General features: G+C 39.0%; 2 protein-coding genes across 4 annotated transcripts in view; one reads left to right on the top strand and one right to left on the bottom strand.

The window, feature by feature from the left end:
* The window catches only part of LOC311007906 (exostosin-1), a gene marked incomplete at both ends in the record, with an annotated part of 283,911 nt that overhangs the window by 165,845 nt on the left and 90,374 nt on the right, over window positions 1-27,692 (top strand). The gene's annotated exons all lie outside the window — the stretch shown is intronic.
* Window positions 25-2,120, bottom strand: LOC311007453 (pleurocidin-like peptide WF3). The gene is made up of 5 exons (XM_084000644.1): window positions 2,072-2,120; window positions 1,869-1,969; window positions 1,606-1,624; window positions 878-916; window positions 25-528 (listed from the first exon to the last, which is right to left on the bottom strand). The coding sequence occupies exons 2-5, from the start codon at window positions 1,966-1,968 to the stop codon at window positions 459-461; spliced, it is 228 nt and encodes a 75-aa protein (XP_083856770.1). The 5' UTR covers window position 1,969; window positions 2,072-2,120; the 3' UTR covers window positions 25-458.

The raw sequence follows: 27,692 nt of genomic DNA, 5'->3' as shown, positions 1-27,692 counted from the left end.
AGACACAGACCAGGGCTGTGTCCGAAATCACTCACTCATTCCCTACTCACTATATAGTGAATTCAATATAATGGATAGTGGACTCACTGGTCAAATGAAAAACACTTCTGGACAATGCATGATGGGATATCTTGCTCCGGTTAGTGACCATCGGATGTTCACTACATTTCACGGTGAATTGTGGGATACATTGAGTGCACTATATAGTGAACTTTAATAATCACTAAACATTCGGACACCACTACAAAATGTGGTGGTCACTATATAGTGAATAGGGGGTTATTTCGGACACAGACTAGTACTTTGAGATGTGTCATTGCAGATTTATTTCAAAAGGCTCAATTTTTTTCTGACTGTTGCACCTTTCAGTCATCATGCATGAAGCATTTCATAGAAGCAAAAACCAAATAAGTTTGACTCTGGCTTCTTCAGTTGACGTGAGGCTGCCCTGCGTTGTACTAGATGGAGCGTTTGTCCAGCTTGTCCATGGTGTCAGCGTATTCTCCTCTGCATCTCTGCTGGCAGGTGCTGTTGAAGAAGAAGTACAGTAGTTATCAATGATAACAGTAACAATAACAGAAACAGTAATAATAGTAACACAACAATAAAAATGATCATAATAATTATGAAATTAATGTGTATTTTAAAGCGACATTCTCCTGTTATCTGTTCAAGAAAATTGATTATTTCGTTCAAAAATATGTTTTTCATTCATCAATAATTACCCCCCATCAACAAACTTAAGTGTTCCAGTAAGCTCTGAATTTGACGTTCATATCATACATGGAGCGGGTAAGCTCGGTGCTGGCTGAAATGTCGTGTCGCCATGTTTTTACGTTCAGTGGCAGCGTGACGGTAGGAAACCACGGAAACTCACCGCACACACTGGGACTGTCGGCTCGGGCGGGGTCGGTTTCTGTGAAAAGTCAACGCAGTACAATGAGCCAAGGCAAGGCAAGGCATCTTTATTTATAAAGCGCATTTCATACCAAGGCAACTCAATGTGCTTTACATAAAGACAAAACATTAAAAAAAGAAGCATAAAACAGAATAAAAACAAACAAAACACTAATAACAGAGTTAAAAGCAAGAGCAAATAAAAGTAAAATAAAAGAAAATAGATAAAGTTTTAAGTTCTTAAAAGAGCTCAGCTATAAGCACGTGAAAAAAGAAATGTTTTTAACCTGGATTTAAAAGTGCTTACAGGTGAGGAGGAATGGAGCGTTACACTGATGCTGCATTCACCTGCAGTCTGGCAGACGGCCATCGGTAACAAACCAGATGTCATTTTAGTCACAGAAGTCGAGAGAAAACTGGTAAAACGTGGGTCAGGTAAACAATACGACATATTATCACGTGTATTGTTTTGTCTCGTGCTGACGGACCACTTGTTTACATAGAGGCTTGTTTATGCCGTTACGTGCAGCGGCTGTCATCCGTCTGCCGTCTGCCCAATTTCACATGAATGCAGCATGAAAAATACAACTGAGTTGCTTGCGATATACAACCGCAATGCTAGATGGGAGTAATTCCTACACAATGCACCTTTTTTGCATGGAATAATGTGTGTAAAAAAAAAGAAAAGAAAAGTGCAAAAGTCCTTACCTATGCATCCACTTGGCGCCTAAATTGAACAAACAAACCAAAACAAAACAGAAACATTAAAATTATACTAATCTTGTATGTAGTTTTGTTAAACAATCAGAATTAACAGTGCAGATGTTTTAGCCACAGATTACCACAGAATATTGTTCTCTGCTATGCAACATACAGTACAGTGATTTCATTGTATTCTACTACATATTTTTAATAGCTATGTTACGTCTAAAATATTTGCCATTAAAATTCCCAATGATTTCATGACTTACCGCGAATGGCTCCTCTGAAAATCGATCCCCAAATGCACTCTCCAGGTTCGGCCATGAGGACCACCATGGACAACACAAGAAAGACCACCATACACTTCATCCTACACAAAAAAGGAAAAAAAATCATACGATAACAGATCACAATACCCCCCACGATTCCCAGATTTCTTTCTCGAAGTGAGTCAGAAATATGTAGCTCTTACCTCTCCACTGATACAGACAGCCACAGAACAAAGTGAACACTTGGATTCACTGCCAATATCTGTTTTGTACTAATTACCAGATATGACTCTTTTTATACAGTCATGAGCATTGTGTAATGTTCATTATTACCAGAAGAACAAACGCTACCATTCGCCAATGAGGGGTTGATAACTGATCTAATCTCTAAAAACCACAAAAACCAAAAGCAGTTAGTTTCATCTCAACACGGGAAGTCCACCCAGCACTCGCTTCATTCATCACGTTTTAAAGTTGCATCTCTATCTACACACTGTTGCTGTTTAGATTGTAACTAGGTAGATGTTGTGTTCCAGTAATATAAAAAATACATAGAAATATTTAGTCCACCCAGCCCTGTCCTACAGGGTGTGGGTTGATTGAATTGATTTCATAATGTATCTCTATCTACGTATCAGCTGGATGTTTAGACTGTGATGTAGCTGGAAGTAGTAAGTGGACATGTTTATTAATGGTCAGTGTTCGCCAGCAGTTACAATTTCTCCTCCGATTGCTGTCTTGTGTTTACACACCAGCCTCCATTTGGGCCACACATGAAGAGGAGCAGTAGTTTCCAACACATGTGTGTTATAGTTTATTTGATTAAATTTAGGTCATATGCTACAAATCATTTGTTAGATGTGCACAAACTCGGCTTAAAGCAAAGTTTTACCATTGATCAGTTGGTAGTTTTATGATATTTACGGAAATGTAAGTTAATAGTCAGGTTTTAATTACATGAAATTGACTTATATGCTTTATAGTAAAAAAGGCCCTCATCATTTCCAAATAAAACACAGACAAATGAGTTGACATGTTGCATTGCATATTTATTCCAAATGTTTGAGCTTTCCTGGCCGTTTTTTTCCCTTGCAGTACAGTAAGCGTTTCATATGATCATGAACACTTTCACTGTGGCCTCTTCAGTTAAACGGAGGCTGCCCTGCGTTGTACTCGATGGACCGTTTGTCCAGCTTGTCCATGGTGTCTTCATTATGTGTTTCCAGACATTCCAGACACTTGCACCCATACAACCTTTGTACTATGATTAATGAAGTAATGGATTTTATAATTATTGCATCACAGCTGACCGTGTAGACTGTAGTGCAGCTGTAAGTAGATGGGAAGTATAATTATTTATTCAGTTTGCACAGTACAAACTATCAGGACATCCTACATAATGGGACTTAAAGAGGAACTATGCCGGATTTGAAGCTTAACTATGCTACATTTTTACTTTAATTAAACAGCTTTGGAGTAATTGTGATGGTTAAATGAATGGCTTGACTTGTTACAAGGGAGAATGGAGGTTCTCTGCCTTCCATGTGCGTGCCACTTATTGCATCTCTTGGCTGAAAACTAACCTTGTAAGATCAGAGCCTCCGACCCCCTGTCCCTACTCTCGTCTCTGGGCACTGCGATGCAAACGCGTCCCCGCCCTGTAACCTGCAATCTCTTGTTTATTAAACTAGACAAGTATACATGTCATAACATTGTATACAATATAACATTATGTACCACTCTATTGATTGACTTCTTGCCGGCTTTGTTGTAAACAAATGCACATGGCTGGGAGGAAGGTTAGCAAAACAGCGGAAAAGCGACCAGACTTGCATAGTTCCTCTTTAAAGAACAATTCTAGGCAAATTCAACTTAGGGGTATTGCTTCCTAATATTTTAGGTTCACAGACAATGTCTGTAAAAACAAAATTGCGGTTTTGTGGGTTGTAAACAGCCCAAACAGCCTAATATCCGTCCCCTCCCATTGTACGCTGCTGTGGCGATGCAGGGACAGACCAGAACAGGAGACATTAAAAAAAAAGGTTAGAGTTCTTTTAGACCTTATACTGTTCTCCTAACAGCAAGCTAAACCCTTCAGCATTTCACCTCCAAGGAACAGTCTTTAGTTGTAGTTGGCAGGATTTTAATGCAGAAATGGTGAAACTGAAACAATAAAGGATACATACATAAATCAGTTGTAATGTCCCTTTACAGAGCCTTATACATGATAAGGATGCTAAGTTATGCTAACAACTGTAGCTACATGTTATGTAAAATATCAAATAATTATGTTACTACAAATCAAGTTCTTTCAATATTAATATTATAAAATAAATACTATGACTACAAACAAATGTACTCACAGCCAATGCCACGTGAAGAGAAATTATACTGGATGAAGAGGGATTACTCTCTTTTCCTTATGCACACTGAACTACTAGCATAAACTCAGGACTAGCACGTGTTTTTTACGTCACTTCCTTTTTCTATCAAAATAAAAGCTTGCATTTCAAAATAAACCAATACACATTTTAATGTTACACCACAGACCTAAAATATTAGGAAACTAGAGCCCCAGGTTGAATTTGCCTGGAATTGTCCTTTAAAGTGCAGTGTAAATAATAATATTTGCAGAAACATTAGTTGATAAAAGATAATAATCAGATTTTAATTGCATGAAGGTAACTATATTGTGAGATAATTAAAAAATAAAACTCCTTATCATCATTATCAAATAGCATTTTCAAATAAAGCGCAGATTAGTACTGTGTCGTTGCAGATTTATTTCAAAAGGCTCATTCTTTTCTGACTGTTGCACATTTCAGTCATCATGCAAGACACATTTCATATAATCAAAAACCAAAGAAGTTGTCTCTGGCTTCTTCAGTTAAAGCGAGGCTGCTCCGGGTTGTACTCGACTGAGCGTTTGTCAAGCTCAAGCTCCATCGTGTCATCGGATTTGTCTCTCCCATGGAAGAGTCTGTTTGAAAAAGTGAATAGTTGGTCCAGATAAGAAGTTGTCAATAATTATCATTATCATAATATTAAAAATTTGTACTTGAATGCATGTGATAAATGTAGAGGGACATGTCCTTACCCATGGATCGCCTTGCCAACTAAATGGAACAAACAAAAAGAGCCCATTTTTACATACAGTTTGTCTCAAAAGGCTTTACATGGCATCATAACAACATCCTCTGCCCTTAAACATGCTCTCTGACTGGCTGGATTTTCTGTTCGGATCTCTAAAGCAAGATGCGTGCTATGTGTAAATATGAAAGAAGAATCATAAGGCTACGAAAACCAAACTAATTTTATTTTATAATACTATAATACTGTATATTCATGGGTAGCATAGTCAGATTTTGCCAATAAACCTTGCCAAGCTTTGTGTGTGAGTGTCTGTGTTCATCTCTCTCGCTCTCTGTTTAGATAAATAAACACAAATAGGCTACAAAAGCACACACATATCGTATCAACGATTCTGCCCCTCAGCTGTTTGTGTTTGTATGTGTGTGTATGTGTAGCCTGTGTGTAGGTCTGTGTGTTCATCTATCTCGTGCTCTGTTTAGATTAAATAAACACAAATAAACACACAGCCTATCGTATTAGTCAATTGCGGTGTTTTATTTTGAAAATTGACCGGATTCTCTCGTGTGTTTTTTTGTTTGACTTCCTGCCTTTTACACTTTTCACAACAAATCCTACACATGGAAAATGAAATGTGCAACAACTGTTCTTTGCTAATAGAGCGTGCACATTGTGCAGTTAAATTGCTCTAGTGATATTTGTCATTAAGATCCCCATTGACTTCATGACTTACCGTGCATAGCTCCATGGAAAAGCATTCCAAAAATACACTCTCCAGGTTCGGCCATGAGGACCACCATGGACAACACAAGAAAAACCACGGTGCACTTCATCCTGCAGAAATTGAGAAAAAAAGTTAATTTAATGCAGTGACAAATAACAAAACAATTCCTAAATTCCTTTTTGAGTCATAAGTATGTAGCTTTTACCTCTCCACAGATTCAGACAGGTAGCCTACAGAGCAAATTGAGCACTGAGCCAGTATCTGTTCCCCACTGAATACCACATAGACCTCTCTTTATATGCACCAACCTGAATTGGGCATACATGGGTATTTCGTAATGTTTATCATGACCACAGGAAGAACAGACAACTAGCCAATAGACTACTATCAAACTAATGCCAGTTCACACAAACGTTCCTCCTATCACTTCCTCACTTTCAAGTGTCTGTGTTATTTAAGTGGGTGAATGGTTGGGGTCAGTTATTAACTAATCATTAGAGAGAAAATAAATTAATATTCAATAAAAGAAAGAAAAAATATTTAGGCGTGCAAAGTTGTACTGTGTGCAAGAGCAACTTGAGTTTCGACCTTTTTAGACCTTTACAGTAGGCTATATCCTCTGCATCATTATAAAAAGTTGAAAAGGGTTGGGGTTAGAACTATCTACATTGACTCACATTTAGATTCTACAGACTAATATAATTATCAAATAACTGATTGGAATAATCCAGACATCAATCAATGTATAAAGTAGTGTCATCTGCATAAAGATGGAGTTTAGAAGTATTTTCACATTAGTGTTACCAATATAAAAGTGAAATGAGCTGGTCCAAGTGTAGCGCCATGTGGAAAACAAATCAAGTCTTTTTCAATGTGGTTAACATGCTGTCAAAGTGCCACATACTTTAATCATTGCATCATAACATAGGACAGCAAAGCACAGAGGATTAATAACTGTTAAAATGTGAGCATGCACAGATAAAAGTGAATATTAAGCATTTGCTTTTTTAAATGTCAGAGATAACCATTAAAGGAAGCAACACAAACTTCTTGATGATGAATTGTAAAATTTTGCATGTGATGGTTCATATGTTGAAAGAGAACCATAAAATGTGTAGGCCTTAGTTACCCTTATAATCAAAGTGTGTATTTCATTTATCCGTGGTTTAACTCTTTACTTTAATGTCATTTAACATTTGCCTATTTAATTTTAACTCCTGTTGCTCTTAAAGAGTTGATGAGTAGTTAAAGAAACACCCACAGATGTTACATGAATAAGTAGTTAAAGAATATAATGACAATATAATGTTGCATCAACAGCTGTAAACTGCAATTAAGATGAAAGATTTGTCTTGTAGCTTTTTCGCTGATTCATAGTCAAAGATAAAGGAGATTGATATCCCTCTTATCTGAATAGGGGAAGTAACTGTGGTATTAAGCAACACTACAGAAATGATAAACATAAGGTTTAATTGCATTTTGGCCAAAAGGGTTATTGATCTTATCACAGCCATGAACCTGAGGTCAGTGTCTGTGTCATATGAGTTTGAGTTTTCTAGAGACAGTGTGTGGCAATTTGTCAATTTGTTTAGTTTCAAATAAGGAAAATAAGCAGTAAAGAAGACCAAGAAGACTCATTTGTTCAATTATCTATAATTCATTTTGCTTTTATTCTTTTTTGGCCATAAAACCAATATGCCAAAATACCTTTCAAACGTACTGTATCTCTTGATATATTCTTATCTACGTATATATTAGGCTATATTATATTGTGTACTTTCAAGGAGAAGGATACTCAAGGTTGGACACAAGTGTTTTTCTGAACAAGATGAAATCTTAAACTTTTTGTTTTAGTCTATTCATTACATACAAATACATAAAACACAATTTAAAAACAAAGGCCACATGATGGCATGACGCAGTGTTGCATAATAATTCTGCTCCATATTCATGGTTTTGTCATTTTCAATCAGAAGACTATTGAAATTTTGCAAAATTCATCTCTATATATTTGCCTCTAATGGTATCACCTTGCAAGATGTTAACCTTTGTTCAAGCTAAAAAGTCAGTGTTTCAAAATGTTTTATAAAAATATATATATAAAAAAAATGTAATTTATATTAATTTGGACCATATTTATAATATTATATTGAAGAATTGAACTGATGGCTTTTGATTCAGTAAACTGACTGTGTGGCTCAGGAGGCCTGTAGCAGCACTTTTCTGTTCACTACTGTTTCTGGTAAATGCTGAGTGTGTGTGTAGGGGATCTGGGTGTGTGTTTCATGTGGTATCTGCTGATCCGAACGGGGCAATGACAAAGCAGAGTCCTCGCTGTATCAGTGTTAACAGCTTGATTATTATCTTATCACTTCCTCATGCTCCGTTTCCCCTTCTCATGTCACTTAGATGTAGTAACTGTGAGAAAATTCAAAGTCAGTAAACAAAGATAAGGAAATAGTTGTTACTGTGTCCTTTTTTGGGCTTTTTGCTGAAACATCTGCCACTTGAGACCGTCCTTTAATTTCCATCCGTCTTCGCCGCTCTTCACTGCTGTGTTTTTGTCCTGTACTTTCCAGAGGTCACTTGTCAATCAAGCAGGTGGCGGCAAACACTGATGTTGTTCTCTTTAATCTTCTGCAGGTGGTGTCTGACTCTGTATACATTCAGTTTTTCCCAAATATCTGTTTATTCAAAGTCAGTTTTTTAAATAATGTTGAAGAATAACTGAGTATTTTTCTGAATCTTCCTGACATTTAGTGTTTTTAACCCTAGGGTTAACCCTAACCCTCCAGCAAAAGTATCCAGAGGGATTATATAATCTCCTGTGTGTTGTGTTGCACCTCTGAATACGTTTTTTTTTTTTTTATTTTTGTTTTTTTCCCTCTTGCCTGATTTTTATTGGTCACATATCAATTTTTATTTTTCATCTTTCAACACTTTTCTCTAACGTTGGCCCATTAACACCACGTGAATACAGCCTACATCTGATTATGTTGCTATGTTTAAAGTACATGAACTGAATTAGTGTTAATATTGGATTTCATTATGGTGCTTTATGTCAATGAGCTTTTTGTATAGCTGCAAATTTATCTGACAATTAAGTAGTTTATTACTTTTTGTTCTGAAAGTTTGATGTCCAACACAATCTTAATATGAAACATGAAGTCACATTGGAAATGTCCAAACTGCGTGCATAGTGGGAAAAACAACGAGTGAAATAAATGATAATGGATTTTAAAAAAAAAAGACATGGGAGCAATTTATATGTTCATCTATAACTGGCCCCAAACCTATAGAGCATATGGAAACAGAAATGTAGTTTTTCAAGAAGTGGTTCAGGTGCGTCTTCATCCGGCCTGAGTCCTGGCAGCTCTCTGTGACAGTGAGAGATGAGAGGTCTTCATGTGATTGGCAACAGCATTGAACGGGCGTCTCAGGATGATCCCGACAAACCAACAGACAATCAGGAGCCACGAGCCGAGGGTTTGTGTTTGATCCCTGTGTAAGCCTGTGTGTGCTGGCTCAGAGAAGTCAGTCAAGTGGCACTGTAGCGCCAAAAATCTCCAAAGGACGCAAAATTCGCAGCATCAGCTGGAACAGATGCGCTCAACCATCTTCAGCTCTGTGCTCTTTATTTCATTCTCTCCCACTTTAATTCTTCTACTGCCCAACTCCATGTTTTTTTTTTTTTTTTGTGTTTTGCCTGCTACACATTTTGCTGTTTGAAGTTTAAGTTCTGTAAAAGCTTGCAGTTTATATGTGATGCACAGCGTTTCACAAGTTTTTGCAATGTGCAAAAAAAAAAAAAAAAATGCATAAATGCAGTTCCAAAAAATAGATTTGATAAAATCAGCTGTTGGTTTCAGCTTCTGACATTTCATCACCAAAGTCAGAAAATCTATAGAGGTGTTGAAATGATATGGAGAAGTCGACACAGTGGAACATGAGTCAGCGTCTCTGTCTTTTTCATGAGAAAACAAACCCACAGCTGAAATGTTAAAGACACATTGTGAAATCAGCTGCAGAGACAAATTAGGTTTTTTGGAGTTTCGTAGACTCAACATTAGAGAAGCAGTATTAGGCAATACTTCTGAAGGAGCTACAATAGAACAATTAAGTAATACATTTTATAATCTTTGATATATTTTTGCTTAATTTAGTGCTAAAAAAAGGTGACAGCAGAAACACTTCTCTGTGCTGTTGCTATGCATGTTCTTGTAAAAAGAAATCTGCTATTTTATGTACTCATCACTGTTTTTGAATTTTATTCACTGGCTTCACAGCGTTAACTTCACAGGGACTGGACATGTTGTTATCAGGCTCCAGACAGGCGTCTATAATCATGATGTGTGAATATCAAGATGGTATCATTGTTCACAGAACTCATAATAAATAATAAGAATAGTTGCGTATTTCTGCTAGGATCGCTTTGGGAAGCCATGTGTATGCATGATCCGAGGAATATGTGCACGTTTGTAAATGCCGATGTATGTTCAGAAAACAGCATCTGCAGATCATGTATTCGCCTGGCCCCCACTCGTCTGGTCCAGTCTGGTAACGATGAACTTAAAGCAGAAGTAAGTGATATATTTGTGTTAATATAAGTCTTAAATAGTTATATCTTCCGACAGCAATCACTTACATAGAGTGTTTGGACTGAAACACGGGTCTCTCAGTCACTCTGCTCTGCTCTGAGCCGAAGAGAAAACATTTATCGTATCCTACAGTTTTTATCCAATGAGGAGAGAGAACGGCATGCAGGGCTGTGTGTGCAGCCAAGGAACGCCGTGAATGTGGCGACGTAGGGACGAGGACTGTTATGGTGCGTTCAAGGAAACTCGTATTTTTCCGACCGTGAAGTGGTACCAGTTCGATCTGGTACGAGTTCACCGGTCGGAAGTTACGAGTGGCCGTTATAGTGACTTTCACCGGTAAAACAGGTCGGAAAAACACGAGTGGGTTGCCTGGAACGCTACAAAGTCGTAAGTTGTGACTTGAAGATGTAATTTACGATTTCAAAAGCCTGCCTGGAACGCAGCATTAGCGAAAACGACCGGACCACTCACTTCTGCTTTAATGGACTAGAGAGAGACATCGCGCTCTCCTGAGTGGACACACTGGCAATTTCTCTGTCACCCAAAGAAAGTTTTTCAAAGTTATTGCTGTTATTATCCCCAACTATTCTAAAACAATGCCATGTCCAGCACACACATTCACACACACACACACACACACACACAAACACACTCCTGAGCTCTCTTGCATTCAATACTGATGGAGTAGCCACTCTCAGCCAGCTCTCTGCTGGGCTTTACGGGTCCCGATGCCACTCACCGGCTATTGAATAATAACCCTGAGAGACCCAGCTTTAGCCTAATCCCTACTTGAAAGCTATCCTTCCTCTAATTCAATCCCTCTTTAAACTAGGGGTGGTGAAAAAAATCGATAATCGATTAATCGCGATTATTAAATGACCGATTATGAATCGATTATTAATTTTCCAAAAATCGATTATTTATATTTAAAAAAAAAAAAAAAAAAAAAAAAAAAAAAATTTCAATTTTTTTTTTTTTTTTAATATTTTTTAAATTGTAATACAAAGGCGAGTCCTCTTATTACTGGATGTACAGGATTTAACCACAAGGTGGAGCGGTCTGTCTGTCATAACAAGAGGCTGTGTAACTGAGCCAGCGAGCAAGTGTGCAGTTGCTAACAAGGTTCTAACAAGGTGCTAACGGTGCCGGAGCGAGACAAAGATTGATACAATTGAGTGGCGACAGCTTTTGATGTCGCCGCCAGCGCGGTCACGTGGTTCATGTTCCACACTAGGCTGCCGCTGTCATGTTTTTCTATGGGACAGACAGCAGTGAGCTTGCTTTTGAAGCATAAAGTCCGCTAGCTTAATGCTAACGTTGTATAATGTAAAACACCATAGACGGGCTAACAGAAATTAGCATCGCTACAAACATAGCAGTAAAGCTGCTAAAAACTGTTTTAATTCTGGCTTTAGCGCTGTTAACACGTCACAACATGAGGACCAGCTGGTCTTCCTCCATAAGAATCTGGTTGTTCCAGGGCAATGATTTGATCACTGAAGTTGAAGTTACACAGCGTGCTCTGTTTTTATAACTGTGGTCAGTAGGCTAAAGTAAAATGTGTGCAAGCTGGTTGTTCCAGAGCAATATTATTTGATCACTAGTTACGTGTGTTGTGTTCTGTTTTTATGTGTACATTATCTAAAGCCTACAGTAAAATATGTGTTGCATCTGTCTTTCAAAAAAATAGATTTACTAATTTAAATCTCCTTTGTGACACTTCCAAAAATACAAAGGGTCCATGATCAGTTAAAGTAACTTATTGTAACAAAAAATCCAAGAATCAAGAAATGAGCCAACAAGCAATCAACGCACAAAGAGAAAATTAATCTGTGGTTTTCAATAAATAAAAATAGGCTAATAATAATTCAGCAACTGACTGATAATAATCATAACAATAATCATTAATAATCGAAAAATCGAATCGATAATCGTTAATAATCGAAAATCGGTCTGTAATCGAATCGAGACTTCAATAATCGTAATCGAATCGAATCGGGAAATTGGGCCAATTAACCACCCCTACTTTAAACCCTCGCTGGAGACAGACGAGTGGCGCAAAACACACGCGCACACCCCATACACTCCTGGGTTAATACAGCCAGACTTGAGTAACTCTTCCAACAACATACTGGAACCGAATAATAACACAAGTGTCAAGGAAATCAGGATGCAACATTCAAAACAGGGATTTTCCTGCTCTCCGTGGCACCGATATGAGGACCCAGTAAGATTTATAGCATGAGCTCATTTTAAAGAGAAACTGCGTGATGACAGCGTGGACTGCGTGATGACAGCGTGACTGCAACGATCGCGAGACTGTGCGAGAGACAAGATGGCAGCCTGCTGCTAGACAGCCCCGAAACAAAAATATCTCGCCCGAATCTTTGATTTTTTCCCCCCATTTTTCAAACCGGATTACAAACACAAACCTGGATCCCCTCGAGGACTACATCGACGAATACTTCAACAGTTACTGCACCATGGGCCGCTCACAGAAATCCAAAAAACCACGCACCTCGAACTCAACTGTTTCCTCGGACTCCGCTTCACCACCCGCTTCCCCCCCTTCACTGACACCACCGTGCTGCTCCGAGGTACTCAACATGTTCACAACTATAGACAATAAACTTACTGGCCTGGACGGCAGAGTCGCTCTCATCGAGATTCTCCACAAAGAATTTCAACTGCTCCGCAACAGTTTAGAGTTCAGCCAACTCCAACTAGACACACTCACACAAGAAAATAAGTCACTCCAGCATACCGTCTCATCCATGTCCACCCAGCTTTCATCTGTAATCACCCAGCTTTCCTCACTCACAACGGAAAACAAAATCATGAAAGAGACAATTCTGGACCTGCAAGCACGCAGCATGAGGGACAACATGATTTTCACCGGCATCCCTGAACCACCCGCGGCCGCAGATCAACCCGAGAAAGCAGTTAAGGACTTCATGCTTAAACAGCTCAAACTTCCCATCGACACAGTCAACGACATCACTTTCCACCGCGTTCACCGTCTGGGACAGAAACACACTAACTCCACCCGACCCCGGCCCATAATCGTCAAGTTCGAGCACTTCAAGCAAAAAGAACTGATACAGCGGCAAGGCAGACAGTTAAAAGGCACGGACTATGGCATCAACGACCAGTACCCTCCAGAAATCATCCTCCGACGCAAACAACTTTTTCCCATCCGCAAGCAGATGATCAGAGACGGTAAGCGAGCAATCATTTCAGTGGACAAACTTTACATAGATGGACAGTTGTTTAAAGATAAGGACATTACTCCCTGGCTCTACTAAAGAAACCCTCCTCTCCCTCCGCTCTCCCCTCCCCTCCCCACTCCTCTGCTTCTCCTTAAACATGGGCTAAATGTATGAATGTAAATATTGTCGCACCTTTCTCACTGCACTGCTAAAAAAAAAAAAAAAAAAAAAATGCACCGCAATTCGCTCTGTTGTTTGTTCTGTTCCTTTGCTTTGTTGTTACTGTCTTTTGTTTGTTTCGTGTCTCACACACACACACACACACACACACACACACACACACACACACACACACACACACACACACACACACACACACACACACACACCTGAACTGTTCATTTAAGAAAAAGGAAAAAAAAACTTAACCATCTCACTCCATGTCAGCATTAAAATTTATTTCATGGAATGTTCGTGGTTTTGGTACCCAGGCAAAGAAAATTAAAATATTCAATCACCTTACCTCACTCCATGCAGACATTTGCTTATTACAGGAAACACACCTCTCAGAATCAGACAATATTAAATTAAAATCATCCCAGTTTACTCACTCATTTGCATCTCATTATAATAAAAGACAAAGAGGAGTTTGTATTTTGATCAGCAAATCAGTTGCATTCACTCATAACACCACAATCACAGACCCAGAAGGACGTTTCATTATCATTAATATAACCATCAACAATAGTCCACTGACAATTGGAAATCTATATGGCCCAAACACAGATGACCCATCCTTTTTTTACAACTTCTTCACTTCCATATCAAACATTTCTGACTCTCCAATAGTAATTGGCGGTGACTTCAACACAGTAATAGACCCATCAGTAGATAGATCCAACACTCCCAGCATCAAACGCACCTGGCAATCCACAGAAACAATAATCCAGTTCATGAGAGATTTTGGTCTTGGCGATAGTTGGCGTCTACAACATCCTACTACAAGAGACTATACTTTTTTTTCACCAGTCCATCACTCATACTCACGCATCGATTTCTTCCTCACCAGTAACTCAATCACCCCAAATATTTCTGATCACCTGATCCACCCCATCATCATCAGTGACCATGCCCCTGTATCATTTAACTGGCACCCACCTAGTCCACACAAACCAGTCACCAGATGGCGCTTTAACATATCCCTCCTGAAAGACCCTGAATTTATCAACCTTATCAAAAGGGAGTGGGCATCCTTCCTGGAGACGAACGATTCCCCAGAGTCATCACCAACCCTTATATGGGAAACAGGTAAAGCTGTACTAAGAGGACTAATCATCTCTCACTCTGCTTATAAGAAAAAGAAAGAAATCATACAAGAATTAGAATTAAAACAAAACATTAAACAACTTGAAACCATCAATGCCACTAATCCATCTGAAGAAAATGAGAAGAAATTAAGACAATATAAATTACAAATAAATGAAATCTTGAACAAGAAAACAAACTTTGTAATCAGTAGACTCCGGCAAGAAAACTTTCATCACAACAACAAATCTGGCAAATACCTGGCAAATCAAATAAAACGAAATAGGGAAAAATCAGCAATCACCACTATCATCAACTCAGCAGGGAAGCCAACAAATTCACCGGATGAAATAAATCAAACATTCAGAGATTTTTATATCAACCTGTACTCCTCAGACAATGTCGCAAAGGAAGATGACATCAGTTCCTTTCTTTCCAACCTAGATATACCTCAACTTTCCAAAGAACAAAAACAGATATTAGACACTCCCCTAACAAGTGAAGAAATCCACTCCGCCCTCAATAGAATGCCCAATAATAAAGCACCGGGTCCTGATGGCTTCCCTGCTGAATTTTATAAACATTTCTGGTCCACCTTAGCCCCACTTTTCCACAGAATGATAACTGAAACTCAGCAAAACTCCAAATTTTCACCTAACATGAATACAGCATCAATCATACTTCTCCTCAAACCCAATAAAGACCCCACACTGCCCTCAAGCTACCGCCCCATCTCACTCCTTAACGTTGATATAAAAATCATTAGTAAAGCACTCTCCCATAGATTAGAAGAAATAATTCCATCCATTATTCACCCGGACCAAACAGGATTTATCAAAGGAAGGAATTCATTTAACAACACACGCAGACTCTTCAATCTAATGCACCATTCTGCCTCACCTCACCATAAAACCATTATAGCTACCTTAGATGCAGAGAAAGCCTTCGACAGAGTAAACTGGTCATTCCTCATCAAAACCCTCCATAGATTTGGCTTTGGGGAATCGTTCATTAACTGGGTCAAAACACTGTACACTTCACCTACAGCCACAGTCATCACTAACGGACACACTTCACAAAACTTCACACTGCACAGGGGGACCAGACAAGGATGCCCACTCTCCCCCCTTTTGTTCACCATTTTCATAGAACCCTTAGCAGCAGCAATTCGCCAAAACCCCCTCATAACTGGAATCCAAACGCCCAATATGCACCATAAAATCAGTCTTTATGCGGATGATATATTACTTTTTATTCAGAATCCACAACCATCACTACAAGAAGTAATCAAAGTCATCAACTCATTTTCTTATATCTCAGACTATTCTATTAATTGGAACAAATCCTCCATACTCCCACTAAACTCCAACAGTGTGGATGTGGCAGCCCATACATTACCCATTCCCTTCTGCACAAGTCACATCACCTATCTAGGGATCCACATTTCCCCCAGGCTGTCAGAGTTGATTAATCTTAATTTCACTCCTCTACTCAAAACAATAAACGATGACCTCCAGCGATGGATGAACCTCCCACTATCCATATTAGGCAGAATAGCAACAGTTAAAATGACAATTCTACCCAAAATTAACTACCTCCTCTCAATGATCCCGACTCACCCATCTCCCACCTGGTTTAACTCCCTTGATTCATCCATCAATAAGTTTTACTGGAAAAATAAACCCCCAAGAATCAAACTGGCCACCCTTCAGAAAACAAAAATACTAGGCGGACTCAATGCACCAAATTTTCACTACTATTCACTTTCAAATCAACTCCGCTATATCTACAAATGGACTCACCCCACCCAGTCAGATAATACTTGGTTAGATATAGAACAAGCAGTTAGTAAGGACATCCAACTTTCAGATCTACCATTTCTCAGTCAGTCTGTTAAAAAACACCCCTGTTTCCAAAATCCTACAATATCATCCACTCTGACAGCCTGGTGGAAATTTCACAATATCACTAACTCCACCTTGGCACCCTCACTCTTCACCCCAATTTGGCACAACCCGGACTTCACCAGCAACAAACAATCACTATATTTCAGCACATGGATAGATAAAGGAATCACTCACCTCAAACACATCTTCAACAATAACACTCTGGCTCCATTTCCTCTCCTAGCTCAGAACTTCGGCATCGGGAGCCAACAATTTCTACAATATCTACAGATTTCATCATCTATTAACTCAAAAATGAAAAAAAGAAAAATAAATTTAGACCTTCCTCCTTCAACCTCTACATTCATCAACATATCCTCCTCAAAAAAACTCCTTTCAAAAATATACAAATTATTACTACAATCCGATACAACACTCTCCATACCCTCAATTAAATGGGAATCAGATCTCTCCATTGCTCCCGATGCCGACTTCTGGTCTCAAATCTGTCAAAACATTTATTTTATGACAAAAAACACCAACCTACAGCTTATACAATACAAAATTATCCATAGAGCTCATTTAACCGGACAGAAAATGCAAAAAATGGGCTTCTCTTCTGGTACCTGTTCACACTGCACACAAATCTGCACAGACACTTACATCCACGCAACCTGGCACTGCACACCTGTCCAACACTTCTGGGAAAACATTATAGACAACCTATCACAAATTATGGGCTGCCACATCCCTTTATCCCCCTCCCTCTGTTTGTTAGGTGATTTATCTGCATTAAATCTGGACAATAAACACGGTCGTTTACTTCTCGTGGCGCTAACTATTGCCAAAAAAACCATCCTCATGAACTGGAAATCACGGAAGTCCATTCATATTACACACTGGAAAAATCAGATCATTGATTATATCGCCCTGGAAAATACAAACTCCTCTGACAATAATCAGGTCACCTGGGAACCATTCATCACTTTCTTACAATCATGACCCACAAAAGATAATATTAAATCATCCACCTTAGCTGTTTTCTGCCCCTCTCTTTGCCTGGGCACCAAAATACACCACACACCATACACCTCACTAAACACCTTAATGAGGTAATTTTTTTTTTATTTATTTATTTTCTGTTTTTTTGTTTGTTTGTTTATTTGGTGGTTCATTACAACTAATCCATCTAATCTTTTTATTTTTTATTTAAAACTTTTTATTTTTATTTTTTTTATTCTATTTTCTTCTCGTTATTATTATTTTCATTATTATAATTATTATTATTATTATTATTATTATTATTATTATTATTATCATTATTAATATATACTTATTTATATATATACTTTAAGGGAAAGGGAAAGAAAAAAAAAAAAATAATTAATGAATTTATTTCTGTTTGTTTGTTTCTCATACACACCACCACTACCGTTCTCATCATAATTAACACTACCATCTATTGCCATGTTGTCATTATTGCAGTTGCTATTCTTATTATTAAAAATTATTTCTTTTTCTCTTCCTTTCTGTTTTTTTTTTTTTTTTTTTTTTTTTTTTTTTTTGGAGGAGGAGGAGGGGGAAGGATAACAGACCACACTACCACTATTACTATAATAACTCCCTTTAAACTTAATCTATTAATATTAGCATTACTCGGGCCCCTGCTGGGCCAAGCATGGGGGATCTTGGCCTGTCGTCTCCTTGCCCCTCCCGGCCTCCCCTCGCCTCTCTGCCCCGGACCATTCCCGGGTGGCTCATCAGCTTTTTTAATGCACATCACACTAGCTTAGGTAAAGGAAAGGGGACACTTCATAACACCCCCTTTCCCTGGTTTTAATGCACAACATACACATTTCTTAAAATAATTAATTAATTAAAAGGAAAAAAAAATAATAATAAAATAATAATAATAGAATATGAAATTGCAGACACAGTTAGATATAGGGTAAGGTGTTGGGCCGCACGCAGTCCGGGGCACACGGGGTGGGGGTGGGGGGTTCTTGAGGTGTTGGGGGGGCGGCGGGCCAGTCCCCTAAGGGTCAGCAGGGACCCGAGGTGTACTATAAATTCTATACAATAAATTCTGGGATCCCCCTCCTCATCCATCCACTCTCCATACTGTTGTGATCCCGTTGCGTTTTTGTTTTGTTTTTTCCTGTTTCTCTCCCCATTTATTTATTTGTATTTATTTGTTATTGTTATTTGTATTTATTTGTTTATTTTTCTACCTACCAACCTTTTCATCTCTGTCTCTTCTCATAATAGTGTTTTTGGCATATTTCGCAATTTTGTCTACCCATTTCTATGTTTATTTATTCATTTATTTTCTGTCTTCATTCAAGGCCACTAGTGATACCCCCCCCACACACACACACACACACACACAAACACAAAACCACAAACTGTAGTTGTTGTTATTTGATGTTGTTTACACCTTGTTTTGTTTGTTGTCTGTCCTGTATTGTCCTGTATTGTAAAATAAAAGAAAAAAAAAAAAAAAAAAAGAGAAACATGATAGGACACAAGTTTGACTAAGTGGCTGCAGAGGTTTAACTGACCAACCACTCGGCGTCATGTGCTGCTGAGGTTTTTCTGTTCTGACAAGACTCGCAGGGATTTTTGGATGATGCCAATTAAAAGTGTTGGTTGGTGAGCGTATATGTGGACAAACTGCCTGCTAATCCTGATTGTTAGTGGACCGCACATAGTATTTTGTGACACGAACATGTACCAGTGAGCATCATAGAGCTGAGAAAGAAAGGAAAAAAAAAAGGAATCACAATCTCAACTAAATCCTGTCTAATTGTCTACGTGAACTGGACTGGGGAAAAGTCTGAAGATCAGTGTTTTTGTTGTTTCCAAAATAATGAGGGAGCTGAAGGAAGAAACAAAATGAAGCACATTTTCATCTTGTTTTGACCACCAGCGTTTTTAGTCTGTGTCTTGATGGAACCATTAAATTAAACTAAGTATAATGGAAAATGTTGTATAATATACTGTATGATATTTATATCTTAATATAGTGTAGTAATGTTCTTCGGTCATATCTTGCTCATGATGTCTCATAATGTTCAGAGATACACAGTCACAAACACCATCGTGTTTGTGAACCCTACAGCACAAGAGATGTTCCAGTTTCCTATATCTGCTTAATTCCTATTGAAGGTTTCCATAAACTATAAGTGAAATTTCTGTAACTTTTTTTATTATACTGTAAAGCAGCTCTATGAGCTATATTAATACTGTAGGCCACAGAGAAATGCACGCAGCCTGCATTCAGAAACAGAGCCTTAAAGGGGACATATTATGGAAATATCACTTTTTGAAGGCTCTCTAACATGTATTTGGGTGTTTGTCTTGCCTTCCGGCCCCAAAATGTGAGAATTGACAAAAAAATCCGTAATGTGCAGGCTCCCTTTAGGTTGAAATCCACGTGGTTTTTACGTTCCCTCAGTTGTCTTCCAGTGATGTAACTAGGATTCGAATTTGCATAATCCCACCCCTACCTGGGACCGGTAGAAGGGGCGGGGCAAGCAGCAGTTCATTTGCATTTAAAGGGACAGGCACTGAAACCAGCCGTTCTGAACAGGGCTGTTTTGAGAAGATGAAAACAGAGCTGTGGTGTTTGATCCTTGGGGTATTTTGACCAAAGCATGTCACAGATATGTCTTTAAGACACCTGGGAACTATTTTAATTTGCAGAAAGGGGGCATGATATGTCTCCTTTAAAATCAGCCGTCAGGACTTTTGTAACTTTGTGATGTCACAATGAAACAGCAGGAAATGAAACAGGACTTTGTCAAGTGTTTACATGGAATCTGATGCATTTTTGTTTTCCAAACTGTTGTTTTATACATTGGATTACTTTTAAAGTTTCCATTGTGTTGCCTTGTGAGCTGCACTTGGAATAAAACCTATATTATCATGGCTATTGCAAACCTGCTTACTCAAGAGTTAAGGGAGTATACTTACTCTACCTCCAGGAGTCGGAGCCCTGAAAAAGGATGAGCTGCTTGACGGCTTTGTGTCGTGAGCCGCCGCCTAGGCGAATCATATTTCTTCCATAATTCCTCTTTATGCAGCGCCATCACGATGCTGTCGGTAGATGCTCCTTCCATGCACTTGCTTTAATGTCGCCTTAATCTAGCTGAGGCATTTTAGCCCGAATTTGCCTGCTCAGCGAATTTCAGTGCTGACTGACCATGAGTTTCATTAAAGAAGTAGGTTTAAAAGTAGCAGTAGTAGGCTACAGTCCCATTACCTGTGTCTGGCTTTACTAGAGCTCTGGTAGTAGAGTAGAAACATAAAACTAAACTGAGATGCTCTTACCTTGAATCATCTTAAGGAAATCACAACTTTGAATAAAACACCAACAAAATGGGACTTACGGGACCTTTAATAATCTTACACGGTCTTTTGATAAAAGCCGTTATGTTTGGTTTGTTAATGCATTAATACATAGTTCTATGTGACCTGTAGTTAGCTGTGAGTGTTATTAAAGCAGAAGTAAGCGAAATATTGTGTTAATATTAGTCTTAAATAGTTATATCTTCCGACAGCAATCACTTATATTGAGTGTTTGGTCCAAAACACGGGTCTGTCAGTCACTCTGCTCTGCTCTGACAGAAAGTTAGCCAAAACAACTGGATCGCTTACTTCTGCTTTAAGAGCGTTCCTGTTTTGGTACGGAGCCTTCAGGTTAGTGTGATGTGGTAGAAGATGTTTTAGATATTAACAGTTTTCCTATCAGTGCTTACTTTATGTAAACACAAGTAGAAGACAAACCATTTATGAGAATGAACCTGGCCATGACATTGTGTTGTGCACCTCCAAGAAAATACACAAATTTACTTTTATGACTCAGCTAAGGAGCAAAATAAGAATTTGGACAAGCTTTTATATATATATACATATGTTTTTTTTTTTATAACACCACATTTGTCCATTAAACCACATTTTTAGTGATGGAAAAAGTGCAACAGGTTCAGGAGGATGCTCCTTAAATAAATAAACAGACAAGAAACTCTGAAGAGTGCCATGAAACCATGTCAGGAATAAATAGCACCGTGACAGACACATCACTGATATGACTGATATGGGAAAAACATGCAAGTACAAATATATCCGTATATTTCTATACAGTGTGTGTATCTTCAGTTCTGCAGGTTTGATGGACAGCCAGGCCAAAGACAGCTCAGATCCAACAGAAACACATACAAAACATTTTTGATGCTCCATGTGAAAACATGTTGCTCTCAAATGTTTCTTCTCTTTATATTGTTATAGTGAGTTTGGGTTTTCTTTATTTGAAATGGGGTCACGCAAAACAATTTCTATGTGTTTTTGATTGTATTGTTGCTGTTGTCACTGAGGGTAGAACCAATACAAACAGCAGGAATACAGGAGGGATTATATTGTTTTTATAATGTTTAACATCCATATCGGAGCTACATAACAAACCTCTCTCCTGAAGCTTTTACAAATGTTTGAATGTTCATTTTAAGACATTTTTATGCAGAGAGCTGTGTATCTCATTGTTATAGTCGGTGTCATATTGTTTAAAATGCAATAAATTTGCACTGTGTTTAGGCTCCCCCAAGAGGACGATAGGGTCATTAATGTAAAATCTGCACATGAGAACAACAAACAGGAAGAAATGTGGAAGTAGTTGCCTCAAATAGCAAAGTCAGATCTAACAAGAAGTTTGTCAAAAACTTACACTACTTCTGTATTCTCAAAATATGTAGGATCAATAATGATAAAGACAATGATAAACCTTTTGTAAAGTGCTTTACAGAGCTGAGAGTAGAAATTTGTAATCTGTATTAACTGCAGAGTTGAGAGCTGTTTTGGCTTAAACCTGAATCCAGTGAATTACAGTTAGGACATGATTATGAATGAATGTATGGCCCTCTCAAAGTCTGAGCGAGTGAGGAAGGACTTGCAGCTGGAGGAAGTGTGATTGGAGGAGGCCTGTGGCAGATAGTATTCCTTGATGTTGTGGAGCATTCAGCACTTGATTACTGTATGTTTCCTTTTTCACTGTTAGTGGGACATAGATCCTGGTGTTGTTTACATAACAATGACAGAGATTGTGTTTGTGGATAATATGAGTTAATGGAAGCATGTAAGTAGAGAACAACAAGGGGCCGAGGGTGGAGCCTTGGGGAGCACCACAGGTTAGACGCCATTGAAGAGCTAAATGTTTACTAAATGAGTTCTGTTTAGCAGATCTGATCTAAACTGGTCTAAACCAGTATCCATGTGCCCAACCTACTATTCAAAGCTTTCTGATCGATGGATACAAAGGCTGAGCTACAGTCAGGAGGGAAAACAGCTACTAAAGAGAGAGAAAGATGGTTATTTGTAATGGTTAAGATGTGGAAAGTGACAGTGTCAGTAACCTCTTGTATCTTTAACAGCTGTTTTTGTGAACAGACATCAGCTCCTTCAAGCATACAAATTACACATTTAGTCTGTTTTTTTCCTATTCCTGTTCATCTTGTTTATATTTTCTCCATAAGTCCCCAGTGTTGCTGCACTTTTCATCAATACTTAATTTCTGCAGGTTTTATTATCTTGTCTCTTTCCAGTATCAAAATATTTGCATGATTTATTTTTCCTCTGTTTCCTTCTTTGACAACTTCAGAAAATTTCCCCAAAAGAAAAAGAAAAAAAAACAACCTCTTTCAGTGACGACATCACTGTCAAAGTCAGAGAATCATTTCTTGAAAATACGGAGAGCTGAAATGAGGTGGGAAGCACGAGGAATGGATTCTCAACGCCGCCAAGCAAACCCACTGCCTGCTCCTCAGGCTTTTGATATACAGCTTGAACACACACACAGACACAAACACAAACACACACACACACACACTGAAACTCTACCTCATCATTGCCACTGAGCATGGAAGATGAAAAACCCATGAGTGTACGCATTTTGATTCTTAAATCAACAGTGTTTTGATTTTGGTTTTGCTACAGCAGAGCGTGAAGCAGCTTATTATCTGCTTCATTACTGGCAGGAGGAGAGGGACGCGTCTGTGTGTGTGCGTGTTTGTGTGTGCGAGAGAGATTTTTGTGTGAGTGTGGATGTGTGTTTTCCTCTCTATGTGTGTGTGTGTGTGTGAGCCAAAAAGAAAAAAAAAAAAGTTAACCAAGCCCGTCCCACTGGTTTATTAGAAGCTCATTCAGTTTTCCATTCGACATTTTATATCAAGTAAACAAAGCAATAGATTGCATTGAGAATCATTTTCTGGCTTCCACCGACACACGATCTGCGACTAAATAAAACACAATATTAAGTTACTGTACTGAAGTATATTTCCATCTCCTCAACATTAAGACTCTATTAAAATTAACGCGCGCCCTGCTGGGTGACGGTGCGCTCGTAAAATCTCTTAAGAACAGCCGACGCCAGGCGAAGCTCGTACTTGCGTGTTTTAATCGGTTATCCTGCCCAGTCAGGATGTGACTTTTGTGTGAAGGTCAACAATGCAGATTTACTGAGAGCGCAAGCAAAAACATTCTGACCTGCCAGAAATCGAATCATTCGTCTGAGAGTGTGGACAAAACGCTGTGACCTCCCTCAACCTGCACATCAAACAATAACCAGAAACTTTTGTAGTGTTTCTAAAAATGAGTTCAGGTTTTCTTTTAAATCGTACTTAATCAAAAACGACATAATCTGAAACAAAATATCATAACATTTCACCAAAATCCAAGCAGAGAAAATTCACAGTAAAATCCCTAAACTGCAGGAAAAGTAAACAGCTGAGCAAACAACCAGTGTGCTTCGTAGCCAACATCTGGTGAGATACAGCTGTGTGAATGCAGGTGTGTTTGTGCCTACAGTATGTGCATGTGTTATGAACACAAATGAAGGTGTCGTGGCATACAGTACCATGCTGTGGACGATGAGCAGTCTGTGGCATTTGAACGCACCGAAAGGTTTCAGTTCCAAAAGCATTTGAAAACGATGACAAAACTTAGTTCAATATTAATCATAAATTCCAAAGAATAACAAAAATACCATCACATTAAGGAAATGAGCCACTTAAAGCCCTTACATTTTTTTTCCGACCACAGCCTCCAACATTAAGACTGACTACCAACCTCCTAATGATGTGACCAAATCATGTGATGCTACAATGACTAAGAAATTATAAATTGCTGCTTAATTGTTTCTACATGAAAATGACACAAAATAATTTTCCAAGTCAACATAACCATAACTGATGTGTGTGCAGAAACTAAAAATTATGTTTTAAAGGGATAGTTCAACATTTTGGCAAATTGGCCCATTGCCATAATCCCTACAGTCATAGCAGTAGGTTCGTACCTTTATTTGTCGGTGCAAGCTATTTTTAGAACGGCGGAGCAGAGCCGTGAGCTGCTCAGAGCTACGCTACGACTCTGCTCTGCCGCTCTAAAAATAGCTTGCACCGACAAATAAAGGTAAAGGACCTACTGGTATGTCTATAGCGATTATGGCAATGGGCCAATTTGCCAAAATGTTGAACTATCCCTTTAAGCAAACTAAATGGCTACAACAGAAGGAGAGAATGTATGTATGCCTACAGTAGCTACATATGAACTGATTGATTTTCTTTCTGTGCAGGGAGGTAGAACAGGAAGTTAGTCTTTCACCAGAGTCTTTCATGGTAAAAAAAAAAAAAAAAAACATTATCTCCACCTGCTCTCCGTAGTCACCTGTGCCGTATTCTAACACAAGCGAACTCATAATGAATGACCATGAAATAGTGAGTTCATCCAATCTGATGGATCTCTGGTGAACAGTAAATCCTGCTCCTCCTCAACTACTTTCAACTTTTGTCATCTGAGGCTTCATCCTGCTCCCGTCCTGTCAGGAGGAGTTCGGTTCAGAACCGCTGATCCCGAGCGACGGTTCTGTACGTGAAGGGGCCGTGACACACGAGGGCTGACGTCATCAGCACCGGGTCCCAGTTTAGTATCTGTCTTCTGTTTGAACTGTGCGTCGGTAAGCCATCTGCACTTGTGTCTGTGTGTGTGTGTGTGTGTATGTGTGAGACAGTGAGACAAATGAAGGGCCCCACATGACTTCACTAAGAGGTTTCCTGTCTGAACTTGAGCGCTCAGAGGTCTGCTGTGGCAGATAGGACTGCTGCCTTTGTTCACATTACAACCCTAATTAGGCAGAGCATTGTGTGTGAGAAATACGAGAGCAGCTCTCAGAGTGTGTGCACCAGTGAGTGTGTGTGTGCGTTGTTTTGTGTGCGACTGGGATATTGAGAGTGACAGCTGAATGTTGCCACCAGCACGCTCCGCTTGTCTCCTTGTTTCACTTCAGACCAGCTGAGTGAACTGCTGGCGGCAGGCCAAATGAAAAACACACACCACAACAACACACACACACACACACACACACACACATTTCTGTACTTCTATACTTGTGAAGACTCTCGGTGATGTAATTGTATTTTGTATGAGCCTTGACATTGAATCTTAAAGTTGATTTAACTTGATTAAAAGTTGAGTTAAACCTAATTACACCAAACTTTTAATCCTCTGACAGGCCTTTGAAGAAGTGAGCGTTCACCTAAGTTTACTTTTCCTTTTTTTTTGGCTGATCCGCAGCAGCAGAGTGAATGTCACCAACTGACTGAGTGACTGAGTGATAGAGTTGATAGATAAAGTTACAACCTTTGTTGGAGGTCTGAACCATTTACTACTTTGTGTGACTTTTTGGCTCGAGGGTAAATACCAGTGACTGACTGACTGAGTGACAATGTTGTGGGATGAAGATTTTTGAAGAAAAGATTGGAAAAAGAGAAAGCTATTATTACTTAGAATGCTGAGAAAATACTTTTCATATAGTTAACAGGGTACATTGGACTCTGAAACTATCGCGACAACTCTTTTAGTGTCACACGAGGACACGAGTCCCAGTCAGAAGTGGGCACAGCCGACTCCAGCTGCAGAAAACGTTTTAAAACACAGCACAGTTTTTTTTAAAGTGAAATAAAAGCGGATGAATTGCTGATGAATCGGAGGGAGTGAGACTCATTTCTGTTTGCAGAGAGTGTGATTCTCCCGCTGACCGGCCCTGTGGGGCGCAGCGCCACTGTTGTGAAGCTGGAGGCGGCGTACGAGCAGTCGGTGTGTACGTGATGGTGTGGGTGGGTGTGTCTGTCTCTGATGATAGGCTACCGTCCCTGTGAGGACCGGTGCTTCAAGACTTCAAAGAGCTGTTTGATGGGTCTTTAAGGTTCAGGTTAGAGTCTGGTTTAGTTCCAGGTTAGGGTTAATCGTGTTGTAGTGATGGTTAAGGTTTGGGTAAGGGGACGCAGGATGTCGATGAGCGTCCTGACAAAGATAGAAGTACAAACGTTTGTGTGTGTGTGTGTCAGCTCTACTGTTGGAATATTAAAGTTCTTCCCTGGTGAATGGAAAACATATCAAAGACCACAGTGTCTGCCAGCAAAGCCTGTGGCACACACACACACACACACAGAGACAAATGCATAAATATATATTTATATACAAGTCAAAGTCACACCAAAGTCTGTGTATAGCATTATACTGCCCAAGGCGAGGTGATGTAATCTTTATGTTTTACGCAACACTGTCCTTAAATACTTTATTATGCTCCCAGCTCGGCTTGTGGCTCGTGCTGTTGTTGTTAGCCTGAAGCTAAACATGCAGCTAAGCCACCTGGAAGTTGTGTTGCTGTGATGCTGCTGGTGAACAAATCCTCTGGTTTCAGCTGCGTGTGTGCCGCCGTGTGTGAAATTTGACATTGTCTGTTCATTTTTGTTCCTTAATTGAAGATTGGTCGGTCCACAGCTGTCAGGGTGAAGACGTCAAAGAAAAAACAATGTTACGAACCAACAGTCACACACAGCGAAAAAAAAAAGCTAAATATTTCAATTGTAATGATCTGTAAATTAAACATTTAAAGCAGTGCAATTGATCACTCAGTGCACTTCAGCAGGGGACATGTATGTTGTTACAGAAAGGCAAAACTG

This window comes from Trachurus trachurus (assembly GCF_905171665.1).
Source record: "Trachurus trachurus genome assembly, chromosome: 24".
NCBI classification, from domain to species: Eukaryota; Metazoa; Chordata; class Actinopteri; order Carangiformes; family Carangidae; genus Trachurus; species Trachurus trachurus.
The sequence above is the reverse complement of the archived record's forward strand: the minus strand, read 5'-3'. Positions and strand labels throughout refer to the sequence as shown.

Excerpts from the sequence above, each read along its gene's own strand:
- LOC311007453 (XM_084000644.1), bottom strand. The coding sequence starts at position 1,968 with ATGAAGTGTATGGTGGTCTTTCTTGTGTTGTCCATGGTGGTCCTCATG. Across the intron at positions 529-877 it reads CGACAGTCCCAGTGTGTGCG|CACCTGCCAGCAGAGATGCA; the intron begins GTGAGTTTCCGT and ends CTTCTTCAACAG.